We start from the raw sequence: 14489 nt of genomic DNA on the forward strand, positions 1-14489 counted from the left end.
ATATTTGTTGAAAAATGAGTATACGGTAATTTGCTTACCACGGCAGAGAATATAATTAGTGTGTGTGAGACCGCGATTGTCCGTCGAGTAGGTCTGATTGTCGGGAGTGCAGGGGGTCGCCAACATGCGGTATTCCAGGTTGGTTCTTGAGAAGTGTAGACTGATTTAGAAAAGAATTAGAAAGTTTGTGGGAGAGGGTGAAATGGTAGAGGGAGGGTGAGTGTAATAAGAGTGGATAAAAGGAGGGGGGAAATGTATGGGGAGACACATGAGTGTATGAAAAATCCATTTTACGACGCGAAGAGAATGCAGATCGACTCAGGCTATTTTCTTTAGGTCCTCTTCCTTGAAGATTGGTATGGGAGGCGAAGTGGGATTTTTTCTCACAAATATCCTGGTGTTTTTTATCCACGTGAACTGGAATCCCTTCTCCTTGGCAATCCCCTTGGCCCGAAAAAGGAGGTTTTTGTTAGAACTAGTCAGATGGTCGTTGACATAGATTTTTCTATCGTCACCAGGGTAATTCAGGTCCTTCGTGCTTATTCCTTTCCTTCGTCGAATTTCGGTGATGAATTCATTTTTACGCGAGCGGGTGGTGAATTTAACAATTATTGGTTTGATTAATTTGGAATGAAGTGGGTCTTTCGCCGAGACTCTGGTGGCAAACTCAATTTCGTTAGTTTTAAAGTTGTGTAAGCCAAGTTTGTTTGCTATCTCTGATAGAATGTTTGGAATGTTTTCATTGTTATCTTGAGGTATTCCTTTTATTTCGACATTTTGTAGTCTCATCCATTGCTCCCTTTTGTTGGAATCTTCTTGAATTTGTTTGATGGTCAATTTAAGCGAGGAAACTTCTTGTTCCAAAAAGTCTACTTTGCTCATTGACTGTTCGAAAGCTTGGAATCTATTGGAAAAGTCATCCAATTTTGAGTTGTTAAAGTCGACAGATTTTTTCAGTTCTGACATGTCTTCCTTGACTTGCTTATTAAGTGTTTTGAGAGAGGCAAGTTCAGAAGATATTTTTTTTTATTTCGACCATTACATCTTCTATTGGGTTGGTTGACGTAGCGGATGATTGGAGTGGAGTTTTGCATGTAGTGCAGCGCCAGGTTCTTCTTTTCTCGTTATTAGCCTTTCTAAAGGTAGTTTCAGATGTTCCTCCGCATTCGTAATGAAACTGCTTACTGCAGGAGTAACACGTGATGCCGTCGGTAATAGTTAGTTGGCACTTAGAACAGTTCATGTTGAAAAGGTTGAGCACCTCTGGATTGTCGGGCACCGGCGATGAAGTGGATATATAGCTGAGTATGTATGTCTGTCAGAGCACGCACGACACTGCACTGCCACTAGTAGGTAGTATCAAATATGGCTACGCGGAACTACGCGGAACTACGCGGAACTACGCGGTGTTTCAAATACTTAGGTCTGGTTACGTCTAGAGTTGAAATGAATATGGATTAAGCATGGAGTATGTGCCGAGACGGAGGTGTGTAGCGTTCTATCATCTCTGCCTACTCTTGTGGAAAAGTGATGGGGTAGTTTATTAGTTAGTCTTAATACTTACCCTGCTCTCTGCGAATAACTAGTGGGTATAATCTCCGAATTAATCTTTACTTTAGTTATTCTCGATTTTAATTGTGGCTGTGGCAATAATCGTGTGATAGAGACATTAACCGAAAGCCAGTGGATAATATGGCAAACCTAGTCTGTAATTGTCAGCGATAACTACACTACAACTTTCTTCAGCACAAAAGGATCATTTTGAGAAATAGTAGTCGGTATTGTTCGGCGGTCGGCGTACGACCAGGAACAAGTTTCTCGAAACGACATAGTTCCTTCAGGTACGATGTGGAAAAGGCGTCGACAACCTAAAGATAAACAAATTATGTACTTAACATTTTTTGACTGAACCAATCTCATTTACATTTCGTCTCTCTGTAAATATGTTTGCATCTTCGTTCAGATAGTGATCATTTCAATGGTTCAGTATAGATTCATTGTCAAATGTCAAATCGTCGTTTTTATTTGATCTTTCGTATTTGCATTTTTTCAATAATATAGTACCTACCGGTCCGAAGAAAGTATGTAAGTACCGTCATTGAACTAGTGACGTTTCTTTGAACAATTCCTACGTATAGTTCTTTAATTGACATTTAAAAACTGTTACATAGAATAGGTAGTTTATAAGTAGGTAGGTATTTAAGTTACTACTTACGATTTTAGCGGAAATTTTGGTTTTGAATTATTTAATAAGAGAACTACTAGTTATAGCACTATATCAACTTGTTGAAATCGTTGAAGACCACTGCGTACGAACGAACAGCCTAGAACGTAGAACTTTCGTTGTAGTGTTGCAGAGAACGGTCCAAATTACCGGCATCATGAAAGAAACAAAGTCCTCCCCGCCAGGCGCTGCGCTCGTGATCCAGGACTAAGTTTTATTGGGCTCATTGAAAGCTCAAGTCGAAACGGTAATTCAATATTTTAGCTGAATTGATTATCCCATCACTTTTTTTTCATTTTTTTGCGCTAAAACTACTTTTTTTAAAAATTTCGTTTGTATCTAACATTATCAAAAGGGTTCCATGATAACTCCTCAAAATGACAATTCAACATACCTATAAAAAGTGCTATAAAGTTATGAAAAGTAATGAAACTAAACTAGGTTAAATAGTTTTACATATGTAATCTATTTAACCTAGTTACATATGTAACCTAGTTTTGGTTTCATTACTTTTCATAACTTTATAGCACTTTGTATAGGTGTATTGAATTGTCATTTTGATGAGTTATCCGGTCACCCGTTAAAACTATTGCAAAAACTGCGACATCATTTTATTAAGTACGTATACACATATACATGAATTTCAGAATGTGACATATTCAAATCATATCCAAAATTATATTTTGCTGACATTTTAGTAAATTTTTTTACCGTACGCAAAAATAATGTTCATTGTTTAAATATCCATAGAAACGATTCAATTGAGAATCGATTTCTCAACTTTGTCAAACAATTATTAACAAAAAATATTGTGTTTTATTTATGAATATTTAATAAATACTTAACCAAATCTAAAGAGTGGTAAACAAAAGGAATATTTTCATTAAGAATTGAAAAGAATAGGGACAAAAGTGTGTTATTATAACAATTTTAGGAAATTCGAGTTTACAAAGGCGTAACGCCAATGTTGTGTAAATTGTTCGCTTAGCACTTTTGCGCAATTCTCATTTACAATTGTCGCGGCGGATTGTGGGTCCAAAAAGGTTTTATGACGTCACTTCCGGCTGTTTCGCCACTGCTTCCGCTTTTTGAATAATCCCCATTTCCTCGGTATAATCCAGATCATAATCTAAGCAACATTTTGAGACATTTTTTAATGTTAATTTTCGGTTTTCTTTTATCAGCTTGTTTTTGTTTTTTAAATTTATTCATGAAATCGAACTTGACTAAAGCACACTTTTGTAAAAAGTACGTATTTTAGAGTCTGAAAGTATAATGTCTTTGACAATGTAAATTATTTTCAAAGAAGAAAATCAAACCAAAAACCTTAATTTCAGAAGCCAAATTTTATATCTGTTTACATTCTTAATGCCCTAAAAAGGGAAGCTGAAAAAAATTGAAAATGTAAAGCTTATTACACGAGTACTATACATACCATATTGAAGTACCAAAATAGATTGTGCCACTATTAAACTAAAACTAAAATCTTAGCAAGGTTGTTGACATAATAGTTTCACTGGGAACAAGTAAAGTTTTTTGTAATGAAAGTGCACTTTTTATGTACCACATTTATCGTCATTAAATCGAAAAATTACGACGCTCTGAGTTCGCACCTAAATAAACAGAGAAAGAGCTCCCAACGTACCCACGTCACGACCATTGAGTAAGAGGTGACAAGGTTTTCCTTTCAAAGATACCCTTTCTTAGTGTAGAGTCCACACAAATCAATATGTTTTCACGGAACACCAACATTGTGCTCAGCCGGTAGCTACATAAAGCTGCGATCGGAAAAAGCTCTCCCGAGCTTTCAAGAAACGGATATTGTGTTTTCATGAGTGTGCTTTTTATGCTTGGACTTTAAAGATTTTACTTTATAATTGTTTTTCTAAATGTGCGATTCAAAAAGATTCTCGCAAGCGAGCTCAGCGTTTCTTTTCCCTGGATGATTATAAAAGAGATTAACTTATGAGTTATATATTTATGAGTTTTGTTAAGATGTCCATTACACATAATTTAATTTTATATCAGCTACTTTTTCTTCATATCCAGTTACTTAACATATATAACGCTATTATAAAGAATCTTCCACTGTGAAACTTGGTGAAAATATAGGTAGGTACTATGAACATTGACATAAATACAAAGAGATTTTATGTTCATACTAATCGAACATTAAATCTGGCACATTCCTGTTTCTAGATAGATAATAGAATTACGAAACGCACGAGAAAAGAATAAACAACGATTTTTTTATAAATAAATGAAATAACTCCAAATAACATCACACATACCTAAATGAATGGAACGCAGTAGAAAGAGATAGCCGTTCAAAAAATATGTGTATGGGTGAAAAGGCTTTACGAGTATTATTATGAACTTCCCTCGTTTCTCTTGCCTCCTCGTGGCACCAGTTGCGAGCTTAAAACGGTCCATTGCCGAGCGAGCATGTCCGCGACAAACATGACGTCACAGACGAGCGACGAACATTTTTGTATCGACATCATGCTCAGTCTGCTCGCCGCGTACATGCTCACCCGCCAGTGAGCCGCTTTTACCCTCATTCATTACGAACAAACGAGTGATCAGAGTAGTAGAATACGAAGTACTATCGCTAAGTTGTCCTTCATACTCACTTGATTTTATTCAAAAAGCATTTTGAATAATTGTGTCCATTAAAATAATAAGTAATTTTTGAGTACATATGAATGGAAAGAAACTCCATCAGACTTGGTTTTTGATCGAAAATAATTTGTGCACATCTCAAATCACAGGAAGGTATTTTTTCACAACAAAGAGCATAGAACGATGTGCTTTTGGCAGCCGGTGACAGCTTGTGGCAGCCGGTGACAGCTTGTTTGCCCAACGGGCTTATGTGCGATACTGAATGCAGTAGACCACCAGTTCGTCGACTGGACCCAGTTCACCACAGTCAACAACGCGCGTTGGCTCAGTAACCTATGTTCCCTTTTAATTCATATAAGACTATGAATAACTATTTGAGTTTCATACAAGCAGAACATTCGATTTTATTTTCATCCCGAGTTATGAACGTAGGTACAAAAGTGAAGCAGTTTACTGCTCTACTTCATTATTTTAAACACATATTTACTATATTTTAAACATTATACGCGAATCGAACCCGGTACTAATCGACTCATTTTGAAATACGTAAACCAAAAAAACACAAAATTACTTCTTATACATAAATAGAACAATAATGAAATACGTAATCGTATCATGTTTGCCACTATTCAATTCACATCAAAAATCGGTAATTATTGAAATTACTCATACGGTAATTACAAAAAGTAGGTTTGACATATTAAATGATAATTTTCCTAATTTTGGGTTTGAAACTCATAATACAACGTCGTTTCTTACCCAAATACATTCAAACCCCCGCAGTTTCTGCCTAACAAAACATATAATTTCGATAATAAGAATTGCCATTAAGTCGTTCGCAACCTTTTTAAGAAATTTGAAATCTGAGCCAGTGATTATTTTGGCGATTATTAATTTTTACGTATTTTTTATGTGAATTCCCAATCGTATGGAGCCAGTGAGACTATGGCATCATCAATTGGTGTATTTTGTGAGGCTGAAGGAAGTGGGGAGGGGAAGGATATGTGGAAGAAGAAGGCGGTGGGGTACCTGGCTATTCAGATCACCAAACACAGCTAAAGCCATTTCAACCAACGTTCTGGAATTTGCCGTAAATATATTATATATTATTTCAAATAATTAAATTGTTACGGAGGCCGTCAAAATAAGGATATATAAGGAGATAAAAAATAACAATAATAATATCTACTTGCCCTGAAATATTGCTAATCAACTCTATAAAAATCAATGTGATAATAAAATGGAATTGCATTTCTAAAATTATACATTACATTAAACTATAGCGTGTTTGTGGGTGTTCAGTAGGGTGCTTCAAAATTGTTATAATTCTCCACGGGGCTTCTTTTCATATGTTTTCATTTTTCTAAAAATTTTACTTGTTTCAGTTTTTTTTAAGCTGTTTTAATGCTACCAGCTTTAAAAACAGGATAAAGTTTAACGAAAAAATACAAAAAGGTTTATTTAATGATTGTTTTTTTTAAGTTTTTTTTATAAAATGTAGAAGAATACACAATTAAAATCAATTAAGTAATTACATGGAACATTTAAAAATAAATATAATAATTCAAGATGTCATCAACGTGGACTTCTTTGAGTTGTGAAATTTTCGTCAAAAATCTTTAACCGCCCTGAGTAAATATTGCTTCATTGGTGGCGTAAAAACGATTGTACTCTTCCATGAACGCTACTCTTCTCTCTGCTATGTCAATAAAATTTTTCATAAAATGTACAAAAGTCTCAGATTTATGTAGATGTACAGTAGTCATCACCATCCTACCAGGTCTTAACATCTATCGTAAAAAAATAACACAAAACTGCGATTTAAAAAATTTCAATGTTTAATTTGTAACAACTTGTAAGCTTTTAACAAAATTTCCAAATCTTGCCTTTCCAAGGCTGGTGTTTAGTTTCTAAGGAAACTTCATCATCCAAGAATGCAAAAGCAACAAACTCTTGCTACAGACACCAAAGACGTCCCTTTTTTATTGCATCTTTTTCAGATGTTTGATACGTCTTTTTGAACGCCAATTGTCCTTCAAATGCAGTAAATCATTATTTTGCGCATACCATGTGCAAGAACCTTAAAACAGTAAAAATACTAACATCTTAAATGCTTTTTAGTTCTCTCTTCGTCAATTTTAGCTGCATCTCAAAATAGATTCATCTGTAAAGCATATATTGCTTTTGCCATCTTTCGCTCGGTGTATTCCAGCAGGTGCTGAAGGACACACCTTTTTCAGGTGTTCCTACCAAAAAATATGAAAACGAGGTTCAGTAACTCAGTAAAATATGGAATAAAAGGGAAAGAACTGGAATGGTTTAAAAACTACTTAAGCAACAGACAACAAACAACAAAGATAAGAAACAATATATCAAATTCGATTGAAAATAAGCTGGATGTACCGCAAGGATCTGTATTGGGTCCGATATTGTTTATACTCTACATAAATGATATGGTAAAAATATTAAAACATTGCAAAATAAGACTGTTTGCAGACGACGCACTAATTTATATTGCAGAAGATAATTATGAGAAAGCAAACAAAAAGATAAATAGTGACTTAGAAACATTGTCAAAATGGCTCAAACTAAATAAATTAAAACTAAATGTAAATAAGACAAAATACATGCATATAGGCAGAACAAATACGCATGAGGAACCAAAGGTTTCTATAAATGGAGAAATCATAAAAAAAAGTGGAAGAAATTAAATATCTAGGTGTTATTATAGACTCAAAATTGAACTTCTCAAAAAATGCAGACTATACAATTAAAAAAATTGCAAAAAAAATATCATTTCTTGGTAGAATCAGAAACAAAGTAAATAAAGAAACATGCCAGATAATATACAATACAATTATATCACCACACTTTAATTACTGTTCAAGTATTCTTTTTCTCTGCAATAAAGAGAAAATGAAAAAATGCAAATACTGCAAAATAAAGCAATGCGAATAATACTTAAGCGCAACAAATACACACGGATAAGAGACATGTTAAAGGAGCTGAATATTTTAACGGTGAAGCAAACTGTGTATTTGAATGTTCTTATTTTTATACATAAAATTAACATAGGGATGATGTCTAAGGAACTGAAAAGAAAAATAAATTACAATTACGAGATACACGGACACGGGACGAGAAATTCTAAGCAAATTAGATTGCCAACAAGAAAAAAAACAAGCACCCAAAAATCTCTGATGTACCAGGCCGTTCAACTCTATAACAAAATCCCGAAGGAAATTGCTGTGATAGAAAATATTAATAAGCTCAAAAATGAATTAAGAAAATATGTCTATCTCAATTATTAATGTTTCTTTTTTTGTGACTTTATTGAAATATTTAAAGAAAGATTATGTTTGCCAAACAATGTACATGTTTATATGTTTATAAAACTATTAGCACACACGAAGATGTGAGCTAACTTAAGATTAATAAATAAATAAAAAATAAATAAACTCTTTGTAATAGTTCAATGATTGAAACTGCCGTAACTGATGCGTAGCAAAAAAAATCATTGCTGTGGTTAGATCTTCAACATACATTAAATTCTCTGGATCGGAATCCTCAGCCATCTTGGTAATCTTGTTATATTTGTGACCAATGGTTTTTGAAAGCTTTTGATAATTTTTCAGTAAAAAAAGTTTCGCCTATTTCGAATTTTGCCAACTCTTATAACTTCATCGCTTGTTTCTTATCATAACATAAGAGCAAACACTCTTAGCACTGTATAAATACACCAAACCATCTATCTTACAGTAATAATTTCCATTGCATTGGCACGGGTAATATCGAAAAGAGTTTTAAACGTTTTTACCTTATTTTTCATAACAATACTACGTTTTGCTTTGATTTCATTGTTTTTCTTTAACTTTTTCCACTCAATATAAAATTAATATAATGTTTTTACTATTTCATGTTTCTTTAGTCTGGTAGGAATACTTGCTTTTCCTCATAATTTGCAGAACATCATAAGCAGTATAAGTTGTAGATTGGTTATTGTTCTTCTTCATTATGTCTTTATAATAAACCAATCAAACTTATGACAACTTTAACAGACGGTAATCATGATTGAGAAAAAAATTGTGTGATTTGTCCAATAAGCCATGTATTTCTTTTATTTTCTATGTTTTAGCAAAACTTTTACAGGTAGACTCCATTTATATGGCACCACCGTGAATTCAGTCTTAGAACAAAAAGTACAAGATTACCAAACACTCTACTGGCGATACAAAAACGTTTAAACTAACTTTATTTATAATACAAAGGGGGTTCGTGACATGTTTGGTCTAGAGCGTTGTAATCTTTATCCTAAACGTCGCGTATTTTAGAAACCTTGGTCAGTGGTAGCGACCACTAAAATTTATTTGAACAAAAAAAGTGTTTATTTGCTTGGCTGTTGAAAGCATATAAAAGAGTGCCCCGTTAAAAATATTAACTTTTATCTTTTGAAGCAACGTAAAGTACAAAAACAAAAAGATATATTTTTTACCCAAGTGAAATAAACAAGTAATAAGAACGTATAACATAACGATTGAACGGACCCTTTGGAACCCTTTATAGGTTATGATTCGGGTTTCTTTTAAGATCCCTCTGAAAACGGCCTCACTTTAGTGATATTATTATTTATTTCACGGCCCATCAGTTGTCCTCCGCCGAATCGCGATCAAAGTCGCCAAGGGCGATCCATTTAAAAAGGTTTTGTTTGCCTACCTGCAGGGAATGCAAAGGTCGCCCATAAAACCGCCCTCTGAAGGTATGTTCAGATTCTCACGTGTTTAAACCCAGTGAGTTAAAAACACGCCTACTGAATTCTAACTGACTTATGTCGCCACGTGATTCCTGCTTTAAGCCGTCTCTATAAAACATTAACATTTTTATTATTTTTGCTATTCACGTTATTGAAGACAAAGACGTACAATTATTTATTTTGATGTTTGTGAGGTTATTAAAATTTTGTTGTTGAATATGATAAAAGAATTTTTATTTCCAGATTTCATAGTGGAGCACCTGACCGGACATCAGAAGGCACGGGTTCAGTTCCTGTTAGCGGCATTTATTTTTATCGGAAAATATTTTCAATTTGTATTGATATTTCAGGCGACTAATTATTGCTTATAACATAGTCATAATTTTTTTAAACTTACTCGCTTATAATAAATAGCACGCAAATGTTTAATTTTGTATCGCAGAGTATGGATCCAATAAAAAATTATAAATAAAGTAATAATAATTATAGTGCAAATATTTAGAGCACAACTGCCTATAAAATAATAATAATAATCAAGTTGTAGATTTGAAAATGAATATATAAATTTATGAGATTCAAATTGTTTTCTGTCAATAAAAACTTGGGTTTATTACGGAAAATATGCACTAATTCATAGTACCCGTAAAAAAACGCTGTTATTAATTGGGCGTTGGCATATACATAATACTATCCTGAATCCAATCAATATTGTAAAAAAATTATCATTTAAATAAAATCTGAAGAATACACCACAAAATTACAAATCAATTTGGGAGGAGGGTTTGGGTACCACCGCCCCGGGAACCATTTATTGGATAACCAACATTTATACGTGGAGGGATACATTTATACGTCACTCCTGGATACACCGATCCTTAGATTGCTATCCAACATCCTCTCCCTTTTCTCCTCAAAAAGACGCAGCATCCCCAAAGATAAGGGAAATTATTTTCTCCAGGGCTTAACGTGTTGGGTTAATGTAAAAAATAATAACTATTTGATGAATTTCAAGTAATTCAATAGTTTAAATACTAAAATAAAAACGAAAAAGCACTCACCATTTTTTATTTCGTATTCTCATCGTGTAAAATCAAAACCTCATTGAACCCCATCCAAAACATAAAAGAATAACATTATTCAATAATCTACCAGATAACCTAAGAAAAATAAAAAGATACGAATGAACTCATAAAATAAGTTTAAAAACATCCAACAGCCAAAAACAATACTTACGTACATACTTAGGTACCCCTGCAACAATGTACAAATATGCCTCCGCGTTTAATTTCCAGTCCTATATTAGGTATATTACAACTTCTCAGTTTAAAACTTCACCATGTTCTCTTTTTTATATTTTCACTATGCAAACAACTAATCATGTTAACATTTTCACGTAACTTTATTAATGAATCACATAGTTTCACAATGTACTTACATTTCGCTTCTACACACAATCATTACTTAAGAGAAGAATTGTATTTCAATGTGAATAATGAATTTCAAAAATAAAAAAATAAATATGTGTGGACATCAGGTTGTTACTCCTCGATATGATTTATATGAGTGTAGATTTCTTGTTCATAAGTTTAGTATGTAAGCGATGTAAATCCATCATGAACTTCTCGCATTTCTTATTCCATTTCACCAGTAACCAGTTCCGGGAATGTGTCGGAAAAGGATCCAGATTAAGCAGTAAGTCCTGCAGGATTATGGGCGTAATTCGCTAGTGAGGGGCATCAGCCGATAACGGGAAGGATTAACGAATGAACGAATCCTTGCTCCACGAAAACGATCTACGAAATTCCTCTCAATAGGAAGAAATAAAAAGGATTAAGCCCTAAGACGAGATAACGACTGTTTGTGCTTATTTCTCCACCAATTCGTTAGATTTTTAAAGAGTGTTTAGAAATCCTTTTGTGGGATTATCATTTTATTAAGCTCCATTTGCGGCTAAGTAATTGATAATGAAATATCCTTTATGGGTTTAGGATTTATATACATTTGGCTTTGTAAAATTTGATAATGTTTTGTTAAGTCATCAAATTCTAAAATCTTAAAAATGCTCTTAAAAATGTACGATGTTAATCTAAAAAACAATAAATGCTTTTACAGGTGAACTCTGATTTCGTGATATAAATACACGGAGAAAAATGATTATAAATAATTTACTAAGAATATCTTAAAATTATTAGTAATGCGGTTAAAAACCTGATTGCAGGCCGTAACGAATGAACTGGTAGGTTTCCTGATAAACTTTCAATAAAATACGAACAAGACGTCGGAACACGTGTTCATAAAAATCCTAATATTTTCAAGGCGAATGAATACGTGTTCCAATACATGAGGATTTTACTAAAAGTTTATGTAAAGGAAACGGCTTGCAACCCGGTTTAACCGGATTTTCAATAATTTGAAGAGATTCTTAATAAATTAGCAATGCTCATTTTTTTCTGTGTGCATAGAGACACAGTTTTTTCCTGATTTTATCAATCAATGCTATTTATGACGATAATTTTCAACTTTTGTCGTCATTTTCGCCATGCGCTAAGAAGTTTTTAAAATATCCTTATGGGTGGTTTGAAAATTTAAAACTCTCACAGGCTATATTTTTTATTTAATGATATAAAGCTTAAAAATAAAGGTGTTTAATAAAGTTGTGCGTAACTTTTACAAATAAATACTGCTCTCCAAATACTTTTGATTTAGCGAACTAATTTTATTAATTTTTTTCAAGGCAATAATTCCAAAAGTTTATCTTACCTGTAATAGTGTATCAGAAACAATGAACACTAAAAGGTCGGCAAAAAATCCTTAACCCAAGTCATCTACTGTCTACCGTGTTATCTTATGAGGGATCTGCCAACACCACAGGTAAGTTTAATTTACTGGCAGGTGTTTTCTTTGAGATGTCGGCTCCCCAGTTATGCGGTTTATTTATAATATTTCTTAACATACCTTCTCATTATTTATGTTATCCTGTTCTCTCTGGTAGAAATTAACTATCGGTCATCGCCTCAAAGACTTTAAAAGATGTAGACATATTTTTTGCATTGTTATCTATTGATGAGTGGTGTCAATAAATATCACTTTTTTTTCCGTGTCAGTCCTATATTATAGTTCTGTTCTCATTTTGTTAATACAACACTGTGTTTGAAAAGATTATTAATTTGCTGTTTTTCTTCCTCACAAATGGTTTTGATTTAAATAAACAAATTTAAAAAAACTTTTTTTTTTCATCTTTATGAACACTGCATGAGATTTATAATATTATGATGTTTTAGCAAAAAAAAACAAAACTAGCCGTAGTGTAGGATCGGTATCTACTTATATATCTGCTAATTAAAGACAAAAAGTTTATGTTTTGATTTTCTGTAAAACTGTAAAACACAGATCATAATAATGTTACATATATCTTGTACCTTGCACGTTGTAATTATCTATTATTTTGAATTTCGAAGAGAAACTTAGCTTTTACTGATTTAAAGTCATATTGGCCGAGCTAAAACCATTATTTCTGCTCTAGGCTATCTAAGAGATTTGCCAAGCTTGTTTTCAGTAGTTTCTGTTTACTCTTGTATTTATCCCAAGGATACTGTTATGGTCCGACTTTGCCCAGTCCAATGTGAAACTGTTTTTATATAAATACCCCCCAGGGCGACGTGGACAGGTGTGTGTATAATAGAGAAGGGTTTCGGTCTGGAGTAACCGAGAACAATGTACACCAAATACAAATGACAATACAGAATACCGAGCCCATCTAAAGTCATAATATGTACAAAACTTAATTTTTATAGTACCTACTTACCTAACACCAAGTCAGGTGTGTTGACAGATCAATGTTATTTCCATAAAACCACTTACCTGATGACATTATTATCGAAAGAGTTTACTGTATTCACTGTGTACCAATCTACATAATTATTAATTTTAGACCAAGAAAACCAGTTATAAGAACATTATATGCCAGTTTACCAGTTATGGGCGTGTTCAAGCTGAATTTTACCTCAAATTGCTGAAACTTTTTGACTACGTCCGCGGTTGATGGGTTCTTGACTAGCAAGCTGGAGGTCACGGGTTCAAATCACGAAATTAAAATTTTATTGGATTAATTTGTGTCATTTCATTATTTACTAATTTTAAATAATTTCGATAGTAAATGATATAAATATTTTATTTGAACAACTTGAACTTTTACTAAACAAAATTTGCAAAAACAACAAAAAACAAATAATACTCTGCGGTGACTTAAATATTGATACAAGCTACAAGAACAAAAACGCAGATTCAATCAAAAACACACTAAAATCTCACAACATACGCTTGATTATTGGATAAACCTACTCGTATACAAGGAAATAAAAAAAATTATAATTGATCATAAAGGTACAAATATATCAAAAATCTCTTACATATGGGAAGTCACAGAATTAGCTGTATCAGATCATATGGCACAGTTAATGCACGTAAAAACAGAATATAATATAAACCAAACGTGGTTTACAAAAAAAAACAATCATTTAACCCAGAAAACACTAACATTTTTAACAATTACTTATCGTGTATATGTTGGGAACCACTGAAATCGTTTGAATCCATTAATGAAAGTTACGAATACTTCATTAATGAAATAAATAATGGTATGAAGCTTTGTTTCCCCTTTAAACAGTATAAATATCCCCAAAAACGCAAAATAAATTGGGTAACGACTGGTATTAAGATATCTATTAGACAAAAAAGACATCTGTACATGAAACAAAAAAAACCCAAATGACCTCACAATCATAAACAATTACAAACAATACAAAAAAATTCTCAGTAAAGTAAAACAGGTAGCTAAACGGAATTGCAATAGTAAACGAATTCAAAACGCGCAAAATAAAACCAAAACATCGT

At 33.0% G+C, this 14489-nt stretch overlaps 1 protein-coding gene across 1 annotated transcript; it reads right to left on the minus strand.

The window, feature by feature from the left end:
• Positions 1-318: 318 nt before the first annotated feature.
• On the minus strand, positions 319-966 carry LOC149423999 (uncharacterized). Its single transcript, XM_089631019.1, has one exon. The coding sequence runs from the start codon at positions 964-966 to the stop codon at positions 319-321; it is 648 nt and encodes a 215-aa protein (XP_089487145.1).
• Positions 967-14489: the final 13523 nt, after the last annotated feature.

Source organism: Hesperophylax consimilis, chromosome 4, assembly GCF_061612785.1.
Source record: "Hesperophylax consimilis isolate HC1 chromosome 4, BYU_Hcon_1.0, whole genome shotgun sequence".
In the NCBI taxonomy this organism is placed as follows: Eukaryota; Metazoa; Arthropoda; class Insecta; order Trichoptera; family Limnephilidae; genus Hesperophylax; species Hesperophylax consimilis.